The following is a 26,822-nucleotide window of genomic DNA, read 5'->3' as shown; positions in this document are numbered from 1 at the left end:
CGTTGGTTTCTCTCCTTTCCAGCCGCCCCTCTGGAGTTGGGGAGGGAGAACCCAGACGAACCCAACCCGCAGATAAACCCGCTGCCCGGGGAGGCTGGCTCCTTCGCAGAGCGGGACCCAGACCAGCACCCAGCCCTAGCTTCCCGCGAAGGCCACCACCATTGAGAGAAGCAGCAGGCCCCAGGGGGGTCCTGGAGGCTTTCCAGAGAGACGCGGGTGCACAGCTCACATGCACCCGGGAGGCCCGACGGCTGCCCCTGCCCCCGGCCCCCGCGGGCAGACCAGCCCAACTTGGGGCCCTGGAAGGCCGAGGGAGCCGGACTCTCCGGGGGGCACGCGCGGAGGGGCGGGGGCTCAGAGCCGGAGGCCGGGTCGCCACCCACCTCTGACCCACCCCGGCCGGGCTACCGGCTAGAGGTACCTCCCCAGACAGACAGACAGACGGTGGCCTACAGGGAGGCAGCACGCCCGCACCTCACTCACTCTCCCCTCCCTGGTGCCCCTTCCCTTCTGTCCCCCTGCGCCCGCCCTGCCCCGGGAGGGGACACAGGGGCCAGCCAGAGTGGGAGGCAGGCCGGGGCGTGTCCGTGCGCACACGTGTGTGCCCACAGACACGCCCCAAGCGCCAGGCAGCTCCCAGACCCCAGAGAGGCCCCAGTCACGTGGTGTCAGAGTTACCTTGGTAACTGGCCTTTCTGGTTCAGAATAAATCGGGGAGCCAAGCCCCTGGGATTTGTCAAGAAACGCACTGTACGTGAAATGCTTTGCCATCTTGTACGACAGACTTTTTTTTTTTAAGTTCCAAAATTATGATGGGATTTTTTTTCTTTTTCTTTTTCTTTTCTTTTTCTTTTTCTTTCTTTTTTTTTTTTTTTTTTGGATTTGCTTTACGAATAAACCTGATTGGTCCATTTCTCTTTTGACTGACTGCCTCTTTGTAGTGACATGATGTGTACACGGGCCGTGATCCCACCCATGGGCACGTTGAGTGTGTGCACGTGGAGGAGGATCACTTGTGCGTGTAGTTACATGATGTGAACAAGGTCATGGAGGAGGGTCCGCTCTTTAGCCTTTCAGAGAGCCTCCCCTCGTGTTCACACCCACGTTGGTGTCGCCTTCCCAGGAGGCTCTCACCCCAGATGAAAGCTTTGAGGAAGCCCCGGTGCCCACCGTGGGGACTGAGTTGCTCTGCCCTGGCCTGGAAGATTCTGCTTTGAGGGCAGAGAGCAGGGGGCAGGCTCAGTCCCCAAGAGTGATGGGCGGGAGCCGAGGCCAGACAGGGCTACCTGTGCCAGCTCCAGAGGCTTCCACGGCTCTGCCCCTGGACTTGGGAGAGGGAGCACTCCTTGCTCTGGCCAGGCCTTGCCCCCCACCACGTGTGTCCTCAAACCTCCCCCCAGGCTCCTTCTCAGGCTGTCACAGAGGCCAAGATTCCTCTTTCCCTGCCCGAGTCCATCCGCCACTGTTGTCTTTACACGTCCATTTGCTCTCTCTGCTTTGCCGGGACGCTGCTATGAGGAGCGGAGGAAGGGAGGCCCTCCCACGTCACGGCCCGCTCTCACCGCTCATGCATACATCCCTCCTGTGCCTGTGCCAGCTGACCAGGCCCGCTGCGGGCGGAGAGGGGTGGCAGACGCCGGCGTGATCTGAGTGGGGTCAGGGCCAACTGAGGGACTAGCTTAAGGCTGCGTGGGGGGTGGAGAGGGTAGGGCGGTTGACCTGAGTCTGTGGAGACAGAGGAGGCCGTGTGGCCAGGCCTGGTCTGCATGTGGGCCTGTGGGCATACTGAGTGGCCTGGGCAAGCCTGTGGGGACAGAGGAGGCCGTGTGGCCAGGAGTAGTCTGGATGGGGGGTGGGTATGCAGAGTGACCTGGATGAGCCTATGGGGATAGAAGAGACTGCATGGCCAGCCCTAGTCTGTATGGGGGTTGGGGCAGAGAGCGACCAAGGTGAATCTGGGGACAGAGGAGGCCGTGTGGCAAGGCTTGGTCTGCATGTGGGCCTGTGGGCGTACAGAGTAACCCAGGCGAGCCTGTGGGGACAGAGGAGGCCATGTGGCCAGGAGTAGTCTGGATGGGGGGTGGGTATGCGGAGTGACCTGGGTGAGCCTATGGAGACAGAAGAGACTGCATGGCCAGCCCTAGTCTGTATGGGGGTTGGGGCAGAGAGCGACCCAGGTGAATCTGGGGATAGAGGAGGCCATGTGGCCAGGCCTGGTCTGCATGTGGGCCTGTGGGCGTACGGAGTGGCCTGGGCGAGCCTGTGGGGACAGAGGAGACCGTGTGGCCAGGAGTAGTCTGGATGGGGGGTGGGTATGCGGAGTGAACTATCTATGGGGATAGAAGAGACAGCATGGCCAGCCCTAGTCTGTATGGGGGTTGGGGCAGAGAGCGACCAAGGTGAATCTGGGGACAGAGGAGGCCGTGTGGCCAGGCCTGGTGTGTACGGGGGTAAGGCATGCCGAGGAACCAGGTTGAATCCAAACAGTGGGGGCAGGATGAGCGATGACATAGGGTATGTGTGGACAGCAGCGCGATGCGGGTGGTGAGGCGGATGGCAGTGGGGGAGGGGAGGTGACAGATGGGGTGTCAGTGGGCTGGGGCGCCTTGAGGAGCTAGCTAGGTGCGATCGGCAGCAGCCAGGCTCTGGTCAGCAGCAGAGAGCCGTCTGAAAAGGCCCCCTCTGTGGACTGGAGTCTTCCCGCGTGTCTGTCTGTCCTCTCCCCGAGCTCTGTGTCTGCCCCCCTACCCATGACCGCATCCACACCATCCTGTCTCATCGGCCCCGCCTGGGCCCTGGGCCCTGGGCCCAGCCCCCAGCACCACGCTTGCTGGCCCCATCACCAACTCATCTTTTTGCAAACTTTGAGCAAACCCAGGAGCCCCTCTGTCCCGCACGGTGGGCAGCCCGCAGGCTGCCCCAGTGAGCCGGGGACCGCAGCCTCGGGCCTCCCCCTCGGCCTGCTCGCTCTTCTGTCCTCAGGGACAGGCCGCCCTCTGCCAATGCCCCGCCTCTGGCTTGTCCCCCTCCCCCACTAAACGGTTTTCAGTGTCTCAATAGCTTCTGCTTATATGTTTGAAGATTCCAAACTGAATGGGGAGGTGGCGAAGGCCGCGCTGGCGAACGAAGACTGCCCCCACATAGACCAGGCCCTCACTCCTGATGAGGGCCTGCCCTTTACTCGCTCGGGCACCCGCGAGAGATACGGACCCTGCTTCCTCTTATCAACCGGGGAGTACGCGTGCCCGCCTGGTGGAGGAATGAGAAAGGGTATGTAGGGGAGGCGGGGGCACTCTGCATCAGCTGGGCCGCCTCGCGCTCCTGCAGGTGGGCGGGCGGGGTGGCAGGGAGGGGTGCTGAGGGGCAGGCAGGCACGCTGGGGGGGCGAGGAGCGGAAGGAGCCCCCCACCCCCCCAGGCTTGGCCTCCAGAGGTCTGAGTCCCTTTCTCCCAAGTGGGATGTCAGGCTGGCAGAGAGAACTGGAGGTCCCGGCAGCGGTGGGTTGGAACTGAGCTGAGGGGCAGGAAGGGCCCCGGGACAGGCCGGATGACTACAGGGTGGTGACCCTCAGGCAGGGGGCTACCCAGGGATGTGAGAGGAGACGTGACTCCTCCAGGCTGCTCTGGCAGGTGGCTGGTGAGACCAAGAAGGCAAGGTGATCGCCCCCGTCCCTTAGTTGAGGAGACCCAATGGCATGGGCCTGGCCTGCCCAGCACCCTGTGGGCTTAGCCACCCAAGATCCATGTTCGGGAAGAGCACCCTTTAAAGAGAATCTGTAGGCCAGTGAGAGGGGAGGCATGAAGAGAGAGGTGGCCTCAGGCCTTGGGGGGCGTGAGGCCAGTGTCCTTGCAGAAGTAAGAGGTGTGCTAGTGGCAGTTGGAGGACTCGCCAAGAGAACTCTGTGCAGCGCCTTCCATCCCTGGTCACCGCCCTGGGTGTGGTCAGCGGCTCCCTGTGGTTGGTGAAGGCTGAGCCCCATGGTGACCTCTGTTCAAGGTCTCCTTGCATCAGACCCTTATCTCAGGCTGACCCCCCTGGGGAAAAAACTTCTACTAGAGCTTGAGCATGGGCTGGAGAGAAGCTTGAGGCAGGGGCCCAGAGCACCCTAGCTCCAGGCTTCCAGCATGGGCCTGGAAGGTAGAGGAAGCCATCCTTGGCCTATCAGACTGGCTGGGCAACTCGTGCATGTCTGGGAGGGGCCTCACGTGCTCACCCGGGATGCATGCTGACCGGAGTGAGCAGGTTGGGCCGGAGGGAATAGTTGGTTTTTCAGAGCAATAGTTGGTGTGGCCTGTAGCTATTCACAACTGCTCCAGTATTTGAAGTGGTTCAACAGCACACCAGGAGAAAACACAGAATTGAGAATAAAAGGCAATCCCAAACCCAGAAGGAGGAGAGGCAGCCTCCACTGAGTTGGGGAAGTCCTTCTGGTCGCTGGTACTTAGTGCGTGCCCACCTGACCCAGGCTGGTCCCTGCTTCCTTGCCCTGCCTGGAGGTCCCTCGGACCCCAGTGCGGCGTACTGCTGCCCGCATGGTGCTGCATGGTGGAGGGCTGCGGGCCTGGGGCGGGCCCATCCTTGGCACCTTCCACGGATAGGCCTGATGCTCTCCCCTTCGCAACTGGCTTTTTCCTGGGTGGAGGCTCTAGAATACAGGAGCAGGAGCAGCCCAGGGGAGAGAGGGGGGAGGAAAGCAGAGAGACTTTGTGGCTGTGCTCTGCCCGGGAAGGTCTCACGGGCTGCCTATCTCCTTCATCTTGAATGTTGGATCAATCTGTGTGGCCTAAAAGAGCAGACAGGAGAGTGTCTTGACTGTGCTTCCAGAAGCCCCGGGAGTGTGGGACAGAAGAAGCCCCATCTCCCTGTAGTGGCCAAGGGAGCCCAGCGGCAACCACTGTCCACAGGTGGTACCCCGCTCCCCGATCCCACAGAGGCGTGGGTGCCAGGGTCTTTGGGAGGCGCCAAGGTTGAAGTGTCCCCACCCCCATCCACCCGGCCCTATTCTCATGGAGTCATGACAGCGCCGAGGACTTGCCTTACTTGGGATAATTGCAGTGCATAAAGCCACGTGCAGGGTAGGAGAGTTAGGGACTCACTGGATCCCCAGGAGGGAGAAAGAGAGGAGTGCTGGGCCGGCTCACTGCATGGGAAAACCAAGCCAGCTGGAGAAGAATCTGCCTGCCTCTGCATGCGGCTGTTCTGTCTTTCCTCCTCCTTCCTTAAAAACTAAGTACCAAGCGGGATGGGAGAGCCAAGAAGAGAAGCTCAAGTGTTAATTGTATTCTTTACATACAGATCTTTGCAAAGAAAGCCCTGTCATTGCTAAGTATATGCCGACAGAGGCTGTGAGAGTGACTTGACCAGGCGGCTTGGCCGAGGACACTGGTGGCTATTAAGCATCTGGGTGGACCAGCAGCCCCTCCTCACCCTCGGACAGAGTAAATTCACGCCATGCAGGTTTGCCGGACGAGTCCGAGTGGCCCAGGTCTTGTACTAGGACGGACGTAGCTTTTTCTACGGCCAAATGGTAACCGACCGTAGAGGATTTCTTTTCCTTTCCTTTTCTTTTTCTTTTTTTTTTTTAATTTTATTTTATTCGGGGAGGGGGGTGGAGGGGTTCCTTAGCATGACTTGCATGAAGTTAAAGAGAAAACCCAGCAAACCAAACCCACCAACCCCCCTGCAACTGTAATGATCACCCCAAACAACCACAACAACGAGAAAAAAAGAAAAAAAAGCAAAAGTCCTCTATTTTCTTTCAAAGCTCTTTACTTTTACACAAACGTTGCTGGAGCCAGACTGTCACGGCGGTCGGTAGAAACCTGTGCATTTCTGGGGGCGGGGGGAGGGCCGAGGGCGGGGAACGGATTGCTTCCCTTTTTTGTACACGAGATCGAGAGTCAAGGTTCCATAAAGGGCAGTCGGTCAGTCATCGGTCATATTGACCTCACCTTCATAGCTCATCTCTCACGCGGAAACTGAGAACTTTGCTCCAAATAGAATTGTGGAAACGCGCACCGCGGCTTTCTTCCCTGTCTGGCATGCTTGTGACCCCAGCGGACGTCTCCCCAAGACCCCCGACAGCGGCTAGTCTAGGTCGATTCTATCATCTTCTTGGTGTGTAGATCCAGTGTGACCAGCTCTCATAACAAATTGTTCATAGTAACTAAGCAACACCGTACGGATTTTCCAAGTGTTACTTTAGAGCTCCAAAAGATCAGGACCACGGGAGGGGCGGCCCTCCTCCACTTTTATCAAGGCACAACCTGGCATTGTATGCAATTTAGTACTTCAGAGTAAAAAACAAAAAACAAAAAAAACAAAACAAAAAAACAACAAAAAAAAAACTGCATGCCCAATGTTATGCAAAGCGATTCTAGCATGAAATAAATTTTGTATCATGGTTTCTGTATAGTCTAAAGCAGATTTGTTTTCCTGAAGCAATTGGAGGTTTGCAGAGACCCACTTCTGCATCTTGAATAAATATAGTATTTTCCCAACAGAAACAGAGGACAGTAGCTTGGCTTTGATCTGACTCTAAAATTAGTGGTGGGGTGGGGGGTGGGGAAGGATGATATTTTTGAAAAACACATGCTTGAGTTGAAAAAAAAATGCAACATCTCGAGCTTTCACTGCAGCTCGCAACATTTCCTGGAAAGAGAGCAATGCTGCTTTAGCTCAACACCCTCCCCTCCTTGGGCCCTGGCCCTCAATAATAAAAAGCTGACTTTTGAGATGAAGCACGGATTTGGGTTTTTATTGCCTTGGGCAGTGTCGTGATTTGGTTCTGCCTGTGATCCCGCCTGCTGTGCTGGGCTGGGCTGGGGTAAACCTGAACCCTCGCTCCTCTGGTCTCGAGGACCCAGCCAAGATGCTGGCTGTCCTCCTGCTGGGAAAAAACAACAAGAACAACAAAAAACAAAACAAAACCAGGTCCTAAGAAAGAAATTGCCCTCTGGAACCCTCTCGGCAGATCCTGTTTGGTCTGGGGAAGGAGACAACTCTCAAGAAGAGATGGAGCATACAAGGACTTGACCCTATAACGAGACATCCTCTAGGGGGTTCACTGACACGGAAACTTCTCTGTGAGTCATGCCATCTTGATGACTCCTTGAATCTGGCCATGTCAGAGCTCCCAGCCCCTGTGCGGACCTTAATCACCCCCTCCTTCCAGACCTGTGAATCTGATGTTGGCAGAGGCAAGGGGCTGACTGACAGGTCTGGGTGCCCTACCCAGCTACGCCCTGCTGGGCCCAGTCTGGTGGACCTCCTTACTGCATGCATCTCCCCCAGCCTGGAGGCCTCTTGAAGGGGAGGAGCCCTCTCTCGGGGATCTTGATTTGCACTGGTTGTTCACTTGGTTTCTCATGGGGGATGGAGTGGGGACTGGGCCTCCACTGCGTTTCTTATTCATTGGAGGATCCAGGAATGTTCAGGTGGGGAGGTCCCTAATGGTCATGGTGGTCAGCCTCTGAGCATTTTGTAGATGAGGAACTGAGGCCCACAGAGGAGAATGCTCTTCCCAGGGCCACAGAAAAGTGGGTGTGAGTTTCACCAGATGTCAGTTCTCTCGATGCCTCCAGCATGGACTGAGTCGGCCGTCAGGTGGGTGGGTAGGAGGCTGAAGGTAGGTGTGAATTCTCATCTAACATTTCCTTGTCCCCTGGGAGCCTTTGCCTGAACTTCCACCCCGTGTGGCCCGGAAACCAAGGGCCGGGGGGTCAGTGGAGCGACGAGTACGGTAAGGCCTCCACCCAAGGGGTCATGCAGCCGAAGAGCAGCAAGGTCACACTATGTGCGCCACAGCCATTCCCAAGTCTCGGGAGGTGGAAGCCAAGCAGCCTCAGCTGCTGCAGGGAACGTCGTGTTCAGTCTACTTGGGACCCAGGCTGGAGGGAGCACCTCTGGTGGACTTGAGGGGACATAGCACAAAGCCACTTACGGTGTGGGTTTTCTGGGACATAGTAGCTAATGGGGAAAAGAGATGAGCATACTCTGAGCGTCTGCTGCGTGGGGGAGCATCTGGGAAACATTGTCTAATGACAGCCCACGTAATTCAACCTGCCTGTTTTAGAGGCTAGAGGCCAGGTGCAGAGAGGGGAAGTAACTGGCCTGAAGCCACACAGCGGATGGAAGAGGAAGATTTTAACCCAGGCGGGCTGACTTCAGGGCTCAGGTGAAGCCGTCTCAAGCTGACTGGGGCCTTCCCGGGGCTAGAGCCCAGAACTGACAGGGACACTAGCGTGGCTGGTCCCGGATCCCAGGGCCCCCAGGACTTGGCCTCCTGCCCTCCTTCATGCAGTGCCATGGGTGCAATAGAAGCTCAGAACCTTCCACACACACATCTGGCCACCTCGCTCACCTGCCTGAACACCTGGTGCCCTGAGAAGGGAAGGGAAGCTCCTTCAGTTGGCCAGCACAGTGCCCCCCGCCGCCCCGTGGACTCTTGTGGCTCCGGGGCTCCGACCCTGTGCACCCAGGACGTGCAACTCCCTCCCTCGGACAGTCCCACCACTTCCCACCTCACCAGGTAGCTCCCAATTCCCATGTCACTGGGTGTCCTTCCAGGCGCCTGGGGGGCAGGGGAGAGCACTTTCCTCTGAGCCCCAGGCCCGCATTCACCTTGGCAAGCACAGTCTCATCCAGTTTGGATCTGATGGCGAGTCGGAAGGTGGTGGGCCTGATGGGGGAGAGGGGGGTGCTTGTGACCAGGAGGGGAGGGCGTGTGGCAGGCAGGCGAGGAGGTACACATGCCACTCGCGCCTGGTACGTGGTGACCCTATACTGTCACTGCAGATGTCTGGCCCGAGGCCTGCGGGCACACGTTGGGCTCACTCCCCTCTCCTGTTCCCTTCCTTCTTCTCACATGGGAGGAATTCGAAGGCCACTCTGCTTGGTCTATCAGAAAGAAAGTAATTTTTTAAAATGAGCGAGTATTTACCCAAACGGGCTCCTATGGCTCAGTAGCTACCCAGGCGGAGGACACGGACACCGACTGCCAGTGGTTATAACCCGCACTGCGTCGTCCTCACACGCTTGTCAGAGGCAAACAGAGGACGGGTGGTGTGAGGGGATCCTGACCCCCTGAAGCCCCCCCACCCCGTGGGCGCCCTAGGAGTGTTCTCACCAGCTCATTTGTTAGCATTTGTTGGGCCCTTCCGCTGTATCAGAGCCCATCCTTGGTGAAGGGGTTCCGGAATCGACCAAGACCAGGCCCCTTGCTCTCGAAGAGCCCAGGGTCTGTTAGGAATGAGGGGCCTGGACATCTCTAAGTCAGAGAATGACCACAGGACTCGAAGGGTCCAGAAAAACACGTGGGCGACACTGCTGTGGACAGCCCTGGAGTTTCCAGGCCCCCGTCAGACCCGGTGAAAGGACTTCCTGCTGCCGCGGGAAAGGCACGAGGGAGGCCCTCGAGGTGACAGGACTGTCAGCCGTGTTGTCTAGTGCCGGGAGCTGCTCACTCCCCACGTGTGGGTTTTCTGTGCCCTGTGGGCGAGTCCCGAGCGAGTCTGAGGCCTGAGATGCGTCCCCCCCCCCCCCCCGTTTCAGCAGAGAAGGAGGCCTGAGAGGCTTCTTTCTTAGGCCCACAAGGCCTCTGGAGGGGCCCTAGGGCTCAGCAGAAGACTCAGAACTGGGGTGTCTGCCAGCAGGTGCTGAGGGAGGCGGGAGGGGACCCAGGACCCCCAGGCCGTGTTGGCTCCTCGTGAGGCGGAAGCCTGTCCAGAAGTCCGGGCCTGAGGGCTCTCGGTGCGGGACGGCTCTGGCCTGTGACGCGGATCGTCCAGCCTGTAGGCCGGGCGGGGTGGGGGTCATCCCGGGCCACCCAGCTGCTCCATCTGAGGGTGTGGGAACCTCAGCAAGACCAGCTCAAGGTGCACAGAGCCGTTGCAGAAGCGTTCCCGTTGCAGAAGCGCTTACAGACTGTTCTAGGCTCTCGCTGGTTCTGGGACGTGGGCGACCCGGGCCTCTCTGGCTGGTGGTGCCGTTCACAGGATACAGCATTGGGAACAGGCCTCCACGCACTGGTTCACGGTCAGCCAGTGGCTGCGGGTGGTGCCCAGGCTCAGGCCCGGGGAGCTCAGGGTGGTCCTCGGCCCTACTCCACGGAGCTGAACCCACTCCTGGTCCCAGGGTTGCCTCTTGTCTGGCCCCCCTGGTCTGGTTCGAGGCTCTGGATGGGTCACCTCTCGATCAGGACCCAGGGCCGGGAGTGAGGTGTGTGGTCCTTTCCCCTTTTGTTAGGCCTCTGTTTTCCCAAATGAACAATGGAAATGTTGGGTAAGACCAGTGGTTTCCAAACTTTCTCAAGGACCCCTTGTCAAGTGAAAGCTTCTGTGAAGCCCAGTATATAATGTAGATGAAAATAAAGCTGCTGTGAATAAGGTGGAGGGTTGGGGACCCGGACTTCTGTCCAGGTGGCTTTCCTTCGCCCATAGCCCACGGTGGCCCCTGAATTCTCGGGAGACTTCCAGGGCTCTAACAAATGCACTTCGAAGGTCACTAGGCTAGGAGGTCATGACAGGTCCTCTGCTCTGAGGTCCTGGGGTTTTGTAACTTCCTGAAGTCTGGCCCTCAGGGACCCAGTCCTCTCCTGAGTCGCCGAGGGAAGGTGGTGTGGAGTGGGCCACAGACTGGGCCAGCTAGCTGGGGACACTGCCACACAGTCTCCAGGGGAAAGCCATTTTCTGAGGCCCTCTGGCCAAAGGCCTGCTACCAGTCATAGCAGAGAGACAGGCGCTCTGTCCCCCAGAGCCACAGCCACCACCTAGGGAAGCTTGGGGCCAGTGGTCTGGCCTGTCCCCATTTTACCTGAAGCCCCTTCCTGCAGAGGCAAGGGCAGATGTCAGGGGTTAATTAGGGTCAGACTCCCCTTGCCCCTCACCTGAAGCTATACAGCTTGGCGGATCCAGGGTCCTGCCTGGCTTGCATGAAGACACCAGTCTTCTGGTTCTAGATTCCCTGGTCTGTCCCCAGCGTCCCCTCCGCTAGGTCTTCCCAGAAGTCTTGTCTCTTTCCCCCTCACTCATCTCCATTTCCTTCCAACCCTCCATCCAGAACCTTCTCCCCTCACCTAGTCACCAAGATAAGAACTCCTTCCTGTCCAAGTGCCCGCTTGCCTGACCGGGGCACCCCGACCTCCTCAAACCAGCAAACTAATGCGCTGAGACTCGAAGGCTGCCAGACCGTGACTCCATGGGCGCTGGGCTGGGTTCTCTGTCCCCACAGGGAAAGACAGGCTGGAACCTGCTGGTTTCCATGTCCTTGGCGATGGCAGTTTGAATGTTGCTCAGAGACCAGATTCCCCAGCCATGCAACCAACTTGGGTTCTTGCTATTGCCCTCGTGGGGAGACTTGTTCCCATCTGCTGGGTGGAAGGGATGTCTGTGTCCTTGAGCCCCAGACACTGGCCAGACAGCCTCCCATCATTCTGGCCCGTGGTCAGCCCAACCACAGTACCTCCGGAGCCCTTCTCAGGCCAGCCCCACCAGCTGACCAAGCAATTCTCTGGGAACACTTTGGGTGGGAAAAGTCACTTTATTAAACGGCCTCTGTTACAAGCCCCCCATTTCTGGACCTGCCAGATTGGCTTTGGGTAGAAGTTTCTGGTTGTCTTTCCTTCCACTTTCTCTCTCTTTGTCCACGGCTTCCTGAGATTCAGTGTCCTCAGTGGCATCTGGGGAAGAGCTGGTGGCCGTGGGGCGCTGGTCCAACTCAGGGCGGGCTGGCGGCTGGCAGAGGGCCAGGGAGTGGCCAGCCCCACAGCCCACGAGGAGTCCCCGTGACGACCGCAGAGCCTCTACGGGCTTCGGGGCCCAGACGTTGGCCTTGGAGCCATCCCCACACATGCCGTGCTCGTTCCAGCCCCAAGAGTAACACGTCCCTCCTGTGCAAGAGAAAGAAGACTGTTCTAGAAGAGGTTTTGAGAACAGCGCTGCAACACTCACCCTGGGAGCCCGGGGGACCATAAACCCCGTTTACGGGTGAAGACACCGAAGCTCAACCATGCTTGGTGGCGAGCTCACTACCCCTGCTGCCACCCTGCCCCCCACAGCCTTTTCAGGGTCTCCCTCTCCCGCCAACCCCCCTGACCTTCCTCCTCGGCCCCTCCCTCACTCTAACCTCCTCTACCAGCAGCCCCCACCCACCATCGTCCAAGGCCCGCCAACTCTGCCTCGAAATACTTCAAATCCCTCCCGGTCTCTCCATCTCCGCCATCCCCTGATCCCAGCACCACTCTCCTACTCGGTGAGCCATGCCGATAGCCAACGGGCCAACGGGCTGCTCACCACCCACCCCAACCTTCAAGGATCGAGGAACGTCCCGGTCACCTCTGACAACCCAGGTCTGTCGCATGGCTCCCCCGCTCAAAAGCCTTCAGTGCTTCCCACATCCTCATAAAGGCCTTTCCGCAGCCTGAGAGGCCCTGAGTGAGCTCTGGCTCCTGACTGCCTTCCTGGCCTCCCCTTACCCAACTCCTCTCCACCCCACTGCATTCCAGAACCCCTGCCTTCTTTGGCTTCCTTACATACGCCTTGCAGGGCCTTCTCTTCTCTCCAGGCCCTCTCTGTACTGGGCCTCCCAATCCAGCTCAGGTGCTTCTTATCACCCTTGGACTTTTCTCTCACGGGAATGTCGTGGTGGGCGTACTGTTCCCTCTCACTAGACTATCTGCTCTACAGGGGTGGGAAGGACCGTGTATGTTCCGTTCACTGCTGTATCCCTAGCCCAGTACACAGCTGGTGCTCAATAAAGGCTCACTAATGGGGGAAAGATAGAATGGACTCAGTCACAGAGCCAGGGAGTCTCCAGGCCAGCATTTGAGCGCAGATTTCTCTGACAGCCTGTGATGCCCACGCCCCATCACAGCACCCTCTTTCTAGCTTTTAGACCCTTTCCTAGGGCCAAATTCACTCATGTTTTTCTGCAGTCATTGAAAAATTTTCCTGTCCAGTTTATTAAACGAATGCTAATCTTCATGACAAAAAATGGAAAATATGGATGGGTGTAAAGAAAAAGCAGACTTTGAGTCTTGCCATTAGGATGAATATTTTAGATAATCTCTTTAGAGATCTTTAATTGGTGAAATTTGTAAATACTTGTGTATGTTTTGTCCTGCTTTTGTCCCTTACTATTGTAACACAAATATTTATCCACAGAACTGTAAATTATTCAAAAAGTAAGTTAAAAATAACTTGTTTGAAATCTTGAAGTAGTTCAACCCGCAGAAAGGTACAAAAAATAATTTAACAGACAAGACACATTACCCCAGCCAGATCCAGAACATTAGTCATCATTTTACTGTATCTGCTTCAACCCTTCCCTTAAAAAGAAAAGAAAAAAAAAAAAGATCGATCATAAAAATACAGACTAAGCCCTGCCTCCCATTCTTGCCCTCCAGCCACTTCTTCTCCCGGGAAAGAGCCACTGTTTTGAAGCTGGTGTTCATTACTGCCAGGCTGGTTTTATACTTTCTACCTATGTGTCCTTAAATACTGTGTAATGTTTTTAGTTTGTTTTAAAGATTTACATAAATAGCATCACTGAGATATCTTTTTTTATACTTGTTCTTTACACTCAGCTTTGCTTTTGGAAATTTATCTGAGCTGAGAGTTACAGGTCTAGTTCGTTTATTTTAACGGCGCGTAGTATCCTGGGATGGAGAAATCAGATTTTTACTTATCCGCCTCCCTCCCGATGGACAGCTCTCTCGTGGTAATAACTGCCGCTATTTTATTATGCAATATAATATATGATTACGCAATATATGATGTGTAAGAATATTATACAATGATAGTAATATTGCTGCTATTGTAAGCAGCACTACCATGAACACTCTTGAGCACGTCTCCTTGTACAAAGCGGTGCTTGTGAAGGGTGGGTCCCTACAAGTGTGAGGCTGTGGAGTCTCCTGTTGGGATTTTCGGTATGGCCTAATTACTGTCCTCCCCTCCAGCCCCAACAGCTGATCCGTACGATGAATGAATCTGCGTTTCCCTGACTGCTAGTGAGAGGGACTGTCCCGAGTCACCTCTTATGAACTGCCTCTGTACGTTCTTTGCCTGTTTTCCTCTTTGGTTGGTTGCCTTTTTCTCGCCGATCTGTACGTTTTCTTTGTGTATTCTTTTATTTACACAATTCTTCACTGTGCTCTGCCTTTTAAGTGTCTTTTCCCAAAAGTCCATGGTTATGTCTCTCCGCTTTGCTTATGGTATCTTTTGTTAAACACATTTCTTTCAGATGATTGTCTAAATTGTCCATTGCGGAGACTCAACAGTTTCCTTAACCTGTATCCTATTATCAGATACATAGGTTGTTTCTAATTTTTCATTATTTGGAATAATATCCCTGAGAACATCGTTGCACGTCAATCTTTGGCCATCTAATTGCTTTCTCAAACTAGATTCTTAGAACGGGAATTCCTCGTCAATGGGCATGGACGTTTTTGAGATTCCTGAGTACTGCTCTGAGTGCTTCCACAGTATTTTCTCAGAAAGGCCACCTGAATACAACTACAGCAACCTGTGGAAGTCTCCTTTTTACTCCAGGATTGCTGGTATTTATTGCTTATGCTACCGTTTAGAAATCTTCTCTAGTTTGAAGACAGGAAAGATATATCACTGTTTTTATTGGTCTTTCACTGCCATCAAAACTGAAAAATAATTCTTATGTTTCTCAAATATTTGTATTTCCTCTTTTGTATACCGTCTGCTTCACATCTTTTTCCTGTTTAGTACAGAAAGAAGGCTTTAAGTGTCAGACCCAAGAGACAGGTGGTCGGGGTTCAAATCCCAGCTCCTTTATTTATTAGCTGAGTCACGCTGGGCAAGTTACTTAGCATTTCTGTGCCTCATGTCCTTCATCTGTTAATTGGGGACAACAGCACTGACACCATAAAGTTGTTTACAGCCATTAAATGAGTAAGTATGTATAAAATACTTAGAATGGTGCCCGGCACGTAGTATTATATAAATACTTGTTCTTATTCTCTGTTAAGAGCCTTCTTGTTTTAAAGATTTTTATTTTAGGAATATTAATTCCTAAAATATTAAATTCTTTCTCTGCCATAGCTGGCATAAGTGTTTTTTTCTCGGTCTGACTTAAAATTTTGTTTTGGGTCTTCTGATAGAAAACATAAGCCTTATGGTTCTTTGTAGTAAAATACATTGATCTTTTATACTTTCTTCCACTGCTTCTGAGAATTGAAAACCCATCCTTATCCGGATCAGGAAATACTCTTTTTCGATTTTTCGATGGTTTTATTTATTTTTTAAAATCTCTCCATTTCATTCTTTATCCACTGAAAATCTGTTTCACAGACCACTTTTTCACAGGGAGAGGCTGGCTGGCCCGGGATTACCCTTCCTTTTCCTTGTCCCTAGTAGGAAGGCAGTCACCGGCCAAAAGCTTGGGTTTGGGGAAACACAGATGTCCCCCTGTTTGGCCCATGAGCGAGGAAGTGCACGCAGAGAGGACAGGCCCCAGGCTGCGGCTCCGACAGTCACAGGCCCCGTCGGCCAGGTGGGTGCGAGGCCCGGTGCGGGGGGCGGACGCGGCTCGGGACCTGCGGGCCCGGCCCGGCACCTGGCGTGGGCTTGGTGCCCAGCCCTGGTGAGCAGCACCAGCTGACGGTCAGCGGGAGCGGCGGTGGGAGGAAGGCAGCGCTGGGCGGCCGGCAGGACGCGGCACGACGGGCAGCTGGCAGGGCCCTCTCCTCCGCCCAAGGAAGCGCGCTCCGAGGGGCCGGGGAGCCAGAGGCCTCGAGCCAGGCCTCTCATGCCCACTGGGTCGAGAAGCCTGGCAAGGGGCCGGAGATGTCCTCCCCCAATACTTCCCAAGAAGCCTACTGGAAGTTGGGCGTTTTAGGTTATCTCGTTTAACTCCAGCAGCCCTGTGAGGCCATGCTACATAGATGATCCTCATTTCATAGATGATGACGCAGAGGTGCCAGGAGGCAGGCGGTGTGGCTCCAGAATCCGTACCAGCTCTGCATATTACATACCAGGGCTTGCCAAATTTATTCTAAAAAGGCAGATAGTAAATATTTGAGGTTTGAGAGCCTCATTTGGTTTCCGTTGCATATTCTTCTTCTCTATCATAACCCTTTCGAAACCATTCCTAGCTCGCGAGGCCAAGCACAACAGGCCGCAGGCCGGCTTTGGCCTGCGGGTCGGACCTTGCTGGCCCCTGGCGGACATGTGTCAACATACGCTGTTCACCGCGGACTGGGCAGTGCTGTCCTGGGTCCCACACTCCCAAACATCTGTGTGACAATGGCACTCCTGTCCCCGTCTGCATCGCTGGGTTGCTGGGGGGAGCACGACATGAGTTGACATATACAAAGACCCAGCACAGTGCCTGACACTTGGTGACAGCTCCTGCCCACGTATGAGGCACACCACGGAGAGAGGGGGGAACGGCGAGGAAGGCCAGGCCAGTGTCAAAGCAGATGGGAAGGCCCAGGCTGGAATGACAAGAAGCTGAGGGTTTTGAACACTTTAAACACACTTCCTATAGGAAGAAACCAGGCTGCTGAACTTTGAAAATGAAGGACTGGCCCCTGAACGGACGACACCTTGAAGTACTGAGCCCCTCCAGCAGTTTAGAATGGGTTCCCTTTATCCCCCTCCAGCCTCACTTAGGGCCGCCTTTTCAGAGGCACCGTGAGGATGGGAAGACCCTCTGGATTCCGCACGCTGCTGCTGTGCAGGCTATTCTCACGAAGAGGTGAGAAGAAGGGGGGTAGCCTACAGTAGGCCTCTCCCTAGGCTAACCGGAATATGGAATGCCCAGTTTTCAAAACAGGTAGGTTGCAGATGATTCCTGGCCTTACGGAGGGCTCTCTGCAGCACGCCTGGCGCTCACCAGGTCCTTGGGGAAGTAAAACCCACCTGATTGATCCAGATCTGCGATACTGGCCCCGAGGCACATGGCTGGGCCTTGGGTGGAAAGACCACAGTTCCTGGGGGACTCCCTAGCCTCATGGGGCTCAATGGAGTTGGCCTGATCCATCTACGCTGTGACAAGTGATGGGCTGGTGGCCCACCACACTTGCGTCAGCCTAGGAGCCCTGCAGGCAGCGGAACCTAGGGACTGGCAGGGTCCTGGCACAGGCTGGACACAATACTCAAATCTGTTCAGGCCTTGTGGCACCTGCCTGAGCTTCTTGGCAACCTGGGTCCTTACAGGGCCTTATGGTGCCGGGATTATAGCCCAGTGCTAGGGAGGAGGCCGCATTTCTGCTGGAGGGCCATGCTGAAGAGGGGCAAACACCTGAGCATGTGACAAAGCACGTGTAGTAAAGCTTCATTTGGAACCACACAGTGAAGACTACATTTCCCAACCTCTCTTGCAGCTGGGTATGGCCAATAGGATGGAAGCCAGAATGTTCTGTAATAGCTTACAGCACCCTGCCTTCAAAGACGGATGGCATGCACCCTTTGCCACTGGGAATCTGTGTGGTGGCTGGAGCCCTAGCTGCCATCTCAAGCCACAAGGATGATGGCTGCCCCCTCAGGATGGTGCTTCCCAATTTCACACAAATGGCACTTAATCCCCACAGCAACCTTGACGGTGTTACAAACTCCGTTTTACAGATGCAGTAACTAGGCTCAACGGGGTGAAATAACTTGTTCACAGTCACACAGCCACTCTGAGCAGGACTCGAATCCATGACTCCCGAGTCTCAGGCTCATTCCCTACTGCCAAACCACGTGAAATGGCATAAAATCACCAAATGCTTAGTGTATGCCGGGCCCCGTGTTGAATACTGAATTCACTGAATCCCCCCCAACAAGCCTGTGAGGTACAATCTAACGTCATCCCCACTTTCCAGAGGGATGGCATGAACCACTCAAGGTAACAGAGCTAGTTGAGTTCAGACCCAACTGGAGTCCAACCTGGGCAGTGTGACCCCGGGCCTCTCCTGTTCATATATGGTCCTCTCTAGCCCAGGCCTCAGGAGGTCAGGAAGGCCCTGCCCCTCCTGCCTCTGGTAGGCGGAGGACGGCGGGAGGAATGCGGGCAAAGAAGTCCGGTAACTAACAGTTCACCTCGTCTCCAAAGACCTCACAAATTTACATTTGCACTTGTCTCACCAGGCTGTGAGCCCGATGGGGTGGGGTGCTGAGAACAGGGCACACGGGACAGGCGAGGGGACGTAGCACATGTGGACCTGGGCCCTGCTCACGGCCTTTCTGAGCCGCTCTTCTGTCTGGAGAGCAGCCGGGAGGGGCACACATGTACACACGATGCTGAAACCGGGTGCCATCAACCCGGGTCCTGTGCCTGGCTGCTGGCCTGTACAGAGCCGCCCCGGCCACAGGCGTCAAGAGCAGGGAGCTGCAAGTCTCTCTCCCCGTCACTCCCAGGACAGGGGCAGCTGCTACAGAGAGCGGCCCCGAGGACAGTGGCCCCCCCCCCCGGGCCGCTGGGGCAAGAGGCCAATGACGCCCTCAGGCACGAGCTGAGGCAGCGGGAAGAAGCCACTGCACAGTCAGAAAGTGGGGCTGTTCGCCCACAGAATCACTCTGGAGGTGTCCTGGGCTTGTGGCCCACGTGGCCTCAGCGAGGGCTGGGAGAGGAGGCAGGCTGGCCTACGGGCCCTCCGCACCGGGTGCACGGCAGCACCGGGAAGGCACTGGGGGTGAAGGCTGAGGGCGACGAGGAGCCCTGCGTGTCCACGCGGAAGAAAGGAGGAGGGCGGGGGAGGAAGGGATTCAGGAGGTAACGTTCAGAACACAGCCAGAACCCCGCCGCTTCCTGCCAGCCCCGTCCCCTCGCGCTGCAACTCTGGGAGGGCTTCGTACGGGCCTCTGCGTGCCTTTCTCGCCGCTCCGTTGTCTGTCCTCCACACAGAGCCCCAGTGATCCTGTTAAAACCTAAGTCAGACACGGCACTGCTCTGGTCAGAATCCTCCAGTGGCTTCTCCGTTTACTCACATAAACAGCAGCTCCTCTCTGACCTGAGGCCCATGTGTTCTATCCTGCACTGACTTCCTGTTCCTCAAACAGTACTTGCCTCAGGGCCTTTGCACTTGCTGTTCCTGCTGTCTGGAATGCTCTCGCCCCTGATAACTACAGGTTCCCTCCCTCACGTTCAAACCTCACCTTATCTGACAGCTCTGTGTGAAATGGCTATCTACACCCCCTCCACCTCTGTCTTCTCATCTGCTTTATTTTCCTTTATAAATATATTTTTACTGATCATTATCTCTCCCTCTCTCCTGACTAGAACACAGCTCTTTGAAAGCAGGCATTGTTTTGTATGCTGTTGTGCCCCAGCGCCTAAACCTTGCTTAGCATATATTAGTACTTAATACCTGTTGTGGGAATAACCCAATGAACGAGTGAACGAATGAACGAATGGCTAAGCAAGAGAGTGGAGCTGCCTTGTTCTCTCCTGGAGGGCCAACAGCAAGCCTGTGGATGTAGTGGGGAGGTGCCACGGGCAGAGCGGTCTCCGCTCACTAACAGGGAGAAGGCTGGAATGGCTGGGAGCCTGCCTGGAAGAGCAGCAGGTGGCCTGCCGCTGGAGGCTCCAAGCCCCCAGCTGGTGCGGGCCCTCCCACAGTGGGCAGAGTCTGGGAAGAGAGCTTGTGTGGTGGTGTGAGTAGGCGTGGACGTGTATGAGAGACGGAGGAATGTGGAGGCCGAAGAGCAGAGTCGGGGCATCCCCACTCAGGCCCCAGGCCTCCACGCAGGCTCCCTCAGACCAGAGAGACCAACAGCCTTGGTTCAGATGATAAAGACAAATGTGCTGAATTCCTGGATTTGCCCCCACAGGTCTCATTTTGAGGCTGCCAGGCTGGGGCTGCTTGAGAACCTCTTTTAAAACCCCGTATCTCAGAAAGTTGTCCAGTTCTTTGTCGATTTCTGTCCCATTACATAAGAGGAAACTGAGGCCCAGAGTGGGGCAGTACTGGCCTGAGGTCTGCACCTCCACACCTCCCCGCTGCTCTCCGCAGCCCCTCTGCACCGCTGCCGGCACCGCATGGGATGGTCAGGGCGGCCCGGTGAGGATCAACACTGCATGGAAAAGAAAATTGAGTCTGGGCGAGGTGTGGAAACAGCTAAGCCGGGAGAGGCAGAGGCCAGCCTTCCCGCCACCCCCCCACCCCCACCCCCCCCCCGGGAGTAGGAGGTGCTGGGGCTGCTGTGGCTACATTTCCCCAGTCACCTGCGCGGAGAGCGTGCTGTGGCACGCGGCACGTTGGCTCCACTGGGTGACTATTCTTAGATCTGGGGAGCTAGAAATGATGGATTTAGAACTTACGAGGTGGAAACGTGTTGGCCTGTTTTATAAACAACTGAAATCCTCCCCACAGACTGTCTTTCTGAATTCCGTGCTCCCTGTGGAACTGCTGGCTTTCTGGGCTTGCTGGCTGCACCGGGAGAGGGAACAGAAAAGGCAATGTGCCCTGTCGAGGCCCTACTAGGACCACGTATGGTGCCAGAGCTTTTGCATGACCCAGCCCATTTCACAGGGCAGCCCTGGGAAGACGGCATTGTGATCACGCTCTGTGGACGAAGAAACAGGCTAGGAGAGATGCTGACATGAGCAGGCCTGGCGTGCGGCCTGGTCCTGCCAGCTGGGGTTTGCCCCTGGTGGGTGGAGCGTTAAGGGCACAGGCTGGCACCTCTGGAGTTCGGTTCCTTCAAGTGTGGCAAGCAGCTCTCCTATCCTCTGAGATTTCTTCCCTGGAGGTGACGTATCATCCCCTGTACAACCTGGTGGTCTGTCCTCACAGCCAACCAGGGACCCTGGTCTCAGGGGGTCCCAGGTTGCCATCATCTCTCTCTTGGTCATTCCCAGACCTGGCCAAGGGCTCTAGGGACCATGCGCCCTGCAAGATGAACACCCTGTCCCGGAGGCTGATTCTATCAGTTAAGCCTGGGGTCACCTTAGCTATGCTGGAGTCCAAGTCTGCTGACTCTTGCTGAGCCCACAGCCTGCGTATACTCCTAAACTGTGCATGAGGATCTGTGCTGTCTCCCCTGGCCTGGCTTGGCCTGTGTGCGGCTGTTCTGGGCCTGGCCAGAACTTTCAGGTTGTCTCCATTAATTATCATCTTATTAAATGAACACAGTAATCCTGGGGGGCACCAGCACAGATGCAGCTCCGGGACCAGGGGCAGCGGGACTCCTGCCATTTCTAGAACCTGGTCACCGACTGAGCGTCTCGACGCTGTTCTCTCTGTGCCTGTCTGGGAACCACCCGTGTGCAGGAGAGGAGGCTGGGAGTTAGAGCAGCAGTGAGGGTGCGGGTGAGAAGGTCTGTTTGGAACCCAGAGTCGGGGCCAGAAGAATCCACATGCAGACCGGAACATCGGGCTCTAGGGAGAAGCCACTAGATATAACAGGCCTGAGAAGGAAATCGCCCTTGCTTTTCCATCACTCACTCGATGCCTGCCGAGCATCCACCCTGCGTGTGGGGCCGCAGCCCACTCAGCTTGGTGCACGGGGCACACGGCAAGCAGCCCTCAGGCAGCACATGTGCTAGATCGAGGCACCTGGGAGAGCGGTGGCCAGTTCTTCAGAAGGATCAAAGCCTTTTGGGAATAGTCTCTATTTTTTTCAGATAGTAAATTTTTTTTTAAGATTTTATTTATTTATTCATGAGAGAGAGAGAGAGAGAGGCAGAAACACAGGCAGAGGGAGAAGCAGGCTCCATGCAGGGAGCCCGATGTGGGACTCGATCCTGGATCCTGGATCCTTCGATCTCCAGGTCGAAGGCGCTGAGCCACCCGGGCTGCCCCCAGATAGTAAATTTTTATTGAACTTCAAGACAGTCAAGAAAAAAAAAAAAAAAAGAAAAAAAGAAAGGAAATATAATAGGAAAAACACCTAAGGGATTAATCCTTTTAATTTACATTAATGTATTATTTTCCTTTTAAGAAAACTTGATTTTTTTAGAGCAGTTTCACGTTCACAGAAAAATGGAGCATAGAGTACAGAAAGTTCCCTGTCCCCACACATGCACAGCTTCCCCACGACCAACATCCCGCACCTGAGCGGCACATTTGTTACAGGTGAGGACCCCAGCTTGACCCATCATTGCGGCCCAAAGCCCACAGTTTACATTAGAGGCCCCTCTTGGCAATGTTGTACCTTCCTCTCTGGGTTTTGACAAATACCCGATGACATGCATCCACCGTTACAGCATCAGACGAATAGTTCACTGTCCTAAGTGCTCCGTGCCCCATCTATTTATTTATGGTTTTATCCGGCAGAGTGAACACACGAGCGGAGGAGCAGTTACAGAGCGCCCGAAGGCTCATGCGCGCTCTAGCGGGAGGAGTAGAGCGGGGATAAGACGCAGGCCGCGTCCTCCAGGGCCGCACGTTCTGCAGGGGGAGCAACAAGCAAGCAGACGCACAAGCTGACGGGATGCAGCTGGTGATGAGAGCTATAAAGAAACAGAGTGGAATGACAGGATGAGAAGGACGGGGTGGGGAAGTCCTCTCCAGTAGGGTGGCCTCTGAGCTGTGACCTGAAAGGTGAAAGGAGCCGGCCACAGGCACATCCGGCCCCATCAGGGGCACCTGGAGGACGTGCTCTCCGGGCGGAGGCAACGACAAGCACCAAGTCCCCAAGTGGGCACAGGGAGGAGGCTGCTGCGCCTGGGTAGGATCCCTGGGTGGGGTCCAGGAGTGGGTGTGAGGCTGGCAGGAGGCAAGGGAGGTCTGCGGAGGAGCTGGGGGTTGATTCGGAGAATGCTGAGAAGCCACTGGAAGGTTTAAGCCGGGACTGAAAGATCTGACTTAACCTGAAAAGGCCGCGGGGAAAGGCAGACCAGGGAGGCATTCAGGAGGCTCCCGCGTGCCGAGGGGCGGGCTGGGGGCTGGGGGCCGGGGGCCGTGGTTCCCACAGATTCCCTCTACCCTCATAGCACGGCATCCGGGACCTGCCGATGGTCTGACCCAGGGTGGAGTGGAAGGGGGGTTCACTGCAGCAGCACTAACATTTATGAGGCTGAGGAGCCTGGGGGGAGGCTGGGCTGGGCGAGAAAACCCGAGAGTTCTGTTCTGGACATGAATGAACGAACGAATGAATGAATGAATGAATGAACATCCGTCCCAAAGACCCTTCTGGTGAGCCTGGGGGACTGTGAACTGAGTGAGAAGAGGGCAAGTGCGGGAATGACACCGTAGGAGCTCCCAGGTGAGCCGTGGGCAGCTCAGGAGGCATCGGCGTGCTTAGGACTCCAAGGCGCCTGATTCGGTGCCTTCCTTGCGCTGAAGTCCAGCTTGTTTTTGCATTTTCTTGAGCGGAAGTGCATGACGGGGACGCGTGCATACTACACAGGCTGATGAATACAACCGTCCTCTGTAAAGGTCCCTACTTTATAAAAAAACATAAAATGCTTGAAAGCAAAACTACCCTTTTGGGTAATTATAACCCACCAACCCAAGTTCTCCCCGTGGTCCGGAGGGAAGCAGCACCCTCCCCTCAGCCTGGTGAGTGGCGGCCAGGGCTGTGGGGCCGGGGACACCTCCCCTGGGGCAGGTGTCAGCGGGAGGAGCGGAGCGGCAATCCCAGAGCCTGGTGGGGGGGCTGCACCGCGCGAGAAATGCTGCAGCCCTGCCGCCAGACTCTCCCCAACAAACGTGTTCCCAGGGAATGTGAGGCCGCCCAGGCTGAGGGCCTGTGAGGGAGGCGGCTCGGAGAGGCCCTCTGGCCCTGGGCCCGAGAAGACCACACACTGCAGCTGGGGAGGCCTGGGGAGGCCCGCCGGGCTCCCTGCCTACGTGACTGTTCCCTCGCTGGGACTACTCTGCCTCCCGTGGGCTCGGTCCCAAGGAACAGCTTCCCCTGTTCCCCCAGGGGGCTAGAAGCTCTAGGGTGGAGGCCAGCATGTGTCCCCAGAGTGCGAATCTTCCAGTGGCATCTCAGCTCAGAAGGAAATCCAAAGTTTGGACCTTGGTCTATACGGTTCCGTACCAGCTGGGCCCCAGCTACCTCTCTGATGCCTACTGCTGCCACGTGGCATCGGTCCCATTCATTCCTCCTGAGAGCCACGGTGGCCTCCTTGCTGTTCCCAACTGGCCAGTCTGGCTTCCAGCTTCAGCCTTCACACTGGCTGCTCCCTCTGCCTGGGACACTCCTCTCCAGGAATCCACATGGAGGCCTACCCCCTGCATTCGGGGCTCAGTTTAAATGCCATGTTCTCAGAGAACTTTCCCTGACCACTCAACCCCGTCCTGCTGTCCCCTGACACTGCTTTATTTTCCTTCCTAGCACACACCGCCCCATCACATATTTACTTGTCTCTCCACTAGAACGGAAAACTTCATGAGAGCAAAAATTTCATTTTGTTCAAGTGCTACTTCCCCAGCCCTGAGAATAGTTATGGGTATATGAAAGGTGCTCAATAAATATTTGTTTTAGGAATGAATAGGTGTCACTTGCCCCAGGAGGAGCTCATTCCCTTGAGAGGGAAACCCAGTCAAAGAGCTGGTTAGGCCACCCCAGGGGGCACCAGAACGCTGAGGGGTGTCTGCAGGGGGCAGTCAGGGCAGCCTGTGTCCAAGGCACGTGTGGTTTGTAGAGTGCCTGTAGCCTCAGTTGTGCGGAAGAGACACGTTACAGCTAGCGGCTGGTCAGACGCAGCCTTTGGCTCTCTCAGCCTGGCCAAGCCTGTCCTTGCTCTTTGAACAAGCACCCAGCCAGTCCCCTGCAGGCAGACGCTCCCCTGCCCTAAGCAGGAAGAGTCCGCTGGACAGCATGCATCTCAAGTTCTCATTCCATGGGCCAGGGAATTTGGAAACAACTGTTGTTCCTCAGTAGCTATGGAGCCAGACGGGCTTGGAGTTGACCTTGCCTGTTAGCGGCTGTGTATTTCCGAGCTTTGGTTTCTTCATCTGTAAATAAGGACAATCATCCTTCCTTTACCATATTTCCCCCCGAATGATGTGCAGCGTGCTTAGCATAGAGTCCACACTGTGATGCACGCATGGTCGACACTTGTTTCCTCCCCCATCTCCCCAGCTGCTGCCCAGGATCCAGTTCCCAGTCCTCCTTGGTCTGGTCTCTCTTGCTCCAGCTGTTAGTACATACATTTGGGACTATCCCCAGCACAGGGCACATGATAAAAGCATGCCATCCCTACTCTGCTCCCATCCCCTAAAACCCCTTGCATGGAACAAGTAGGTAACACTTCACACAAGTTGCGGCTGAGAGCTCAGATCAGTGATTGAGGTGTCCCGACAGGCCCAAGCCACTGAGCATTGCTATGGAAACCACTCTGCTATTCTCCACGGTGTCACTTGTTTCCTGGCTCTGCTGCCTTGGTGGCACAGGGGGAGGGCAGTGGATTGAGGTCCAGGAAGATTAGACTCCTAGCGGGGCCTATGTGCCTATGGGCTGCATGGCCAAGCCTACCTCTGCTTCTTCCTGGGTCTTACCTTCCCCAGTGCTAGGTAGTAGGCCACTGTTCCTCAAGCCATGGCCTGACGGTGACGATCTGCACTTGTTAAAGCCAGAGTTCTGGTGCCCTGTCAGACCAGCCGTCATGGTCTGCCTTGGAAGGTTATGATAAACGCCAGAGTTTGAGAGCCACTGATGTAGGAGTTAGACTAGCTAAACTGTTTTCAACTTCCCAGGGGCTAGAACAGGTAACACTTGAAGCTGTTGTGGTTGCAGCAGGGGTGATGGGCTCAGAGCCCCCTTGTGCTCAGCCCCCCACCATCCACCACAGGCTTCACAGCATCCTAGAGCTTCCCAGAGCACAGTCTGAAAACTCCTAGACTCAGTGATTTCTAGCATCTTCCCTAGAAGGGAAGTCAAACATTCATTCATAGATATTTACTAGGTGCCTTCTGCTTTCTTTACGCAGGTATTCGTCTGAAGTCAGTAGCTCTATTACTTACTAGATGCGTAATCTTGGGCCAGTTAATGTCTCTGGGACTCAAATTTCTCATTTGCAAAATGGGAAAGGAATACCTTTTCCCCTACCTTACAGGATTCTTATAATGGTCAAATAATCAAGTGAGAGCACCTGTAAAGAAGTGGCGTGGGGCGCCTGGGTGGCTCAGTCGGTTGAGTGTACAACTCTTGGTTTTGGCTCAGGTCATGATCTTGGGGTTGTGGGGATCAAGACCCACGTTGGGGTGTCTGTTTTTCCCTCTCCCTGTGCCCCTCCTCCTACTCGTGTGCTCTTTTTCTCTCTTATAAACACCTTAAAAAAACAAACAAACAAACAAACAAACAAACAAACAAGTGGTGTGTTACCTGGAGGAGACTCTTCAGACACTAACCACCACTGCTACTACTATTGGTTTTAGTATAATATATAACCACCTCAGGTCGCAGAACTAAGGTCCTTAGAGGCCTCTGTAAATGTTAGTCTACTACTCTCTGCAGTTAAACTTCTGGAGAGTGTAACAGGGCTGGGGGGTGCCACTGGCCTGAAAGCTTCATCTAAAAGACAGCACGTTGCCCAACAGGGGTGTTCCTGAGGTTTAAGAGCATTACTCAGTTTGTGATCTTCTAAGTGGAATATTTCTCTACTATCCAAACTTTCTTCGTTGGTCATATATTACTTTCATAATAAAAGGGTTTTTTTAAATGTTGAAAATACTGTCTGATATCCAAAGTTCTTTCAAAAACTCTTATGTCTTCACCTGGTGCTTTATAATTTTTTAAAAGATTTTATTTATTCACGAGAGACAGAAAGACAGAAAGAGAAGCAGGCTCCATGCAGGGAGCCCGATATGGGATTCGATCCCGGGTCTCCAGGATCACGCCCTGGACTGAAGGCAGCGCTAAACCACTGAGCCACCCGGGCTGCCCCATCTGATGTTTTAAAATGAGTTCACACGA

The 26,822-nt window shown here is 55.1% G+C and overlaps 2 protein-coding genes across 2 annotated transcripts in view; one reads left to right on the top strand and one right to left on the bottom strand.

Moving 5' to 3' along the window:
* The window catches only part of KCNC1 (potassium voltage-gated channel subfamily C member 1), a 42,205-nt gene extending 36,376 nt beyond the window's left edge, over positions 1-5,829 (top strand). Inside the window, exons 3-4 of the mRNA XM_055317496.1 lie at positions 3,082-3,270; positions 5,296-5,829. Of these exons, the coding sequence (XP_055173471.1) occupies positions 3,082-3,270; positions 5,296-5,360 (254 nt within the window). The 3' untranslated portion in view covers positions 5,361-5,829. The remainder of the gene's footprint in view (positions 1-3,081; positions 3,271-5,295) is intronic.
* Positions 5,830-11,531: 5,702 nt separating this feature from the next.
* The window catches only part of SERGEF (secretion regulating guanine nucleotide exchange factor), a 218,582-nt gene continuing 203,291 nt past the window's right edge, over positions 11,532-26,822 (bottom strand). The window contains 2 exon segments of the mRNA XM_055317851.1: positions 11,532-11,634; positions 11,637-11,887. Of these exon segments, the coding sequence (XP_055173826.1) occupies positions 11,542-11,634; positions 11,637-11,887 (344 nt within the window). The 3' untranslated portion in view covers positions 11,532-11,541.

This window comes from Nyctereutes procyonoides, unplaced genomic scaffold (genome assembly GCF_905146905.1).
Source record: "Nyctereutes procyonoides isolate TBG_1078 unplaced genomic scaffold, NYPRO_anot_genome, whole genome shotgun sequence".
In the NCBI taxonomy this organism is placed as follows: Eukaryota; Metazoa; Chordata; class Mammalia; order Carnivora; family Canidae; genus Nyctereutes; species Nyctereutes procyonoides.
Note: the sequence above shows the minus strand (reverse complement) of the source record. Positions and strands in the feature narration are given on the sequence as shown.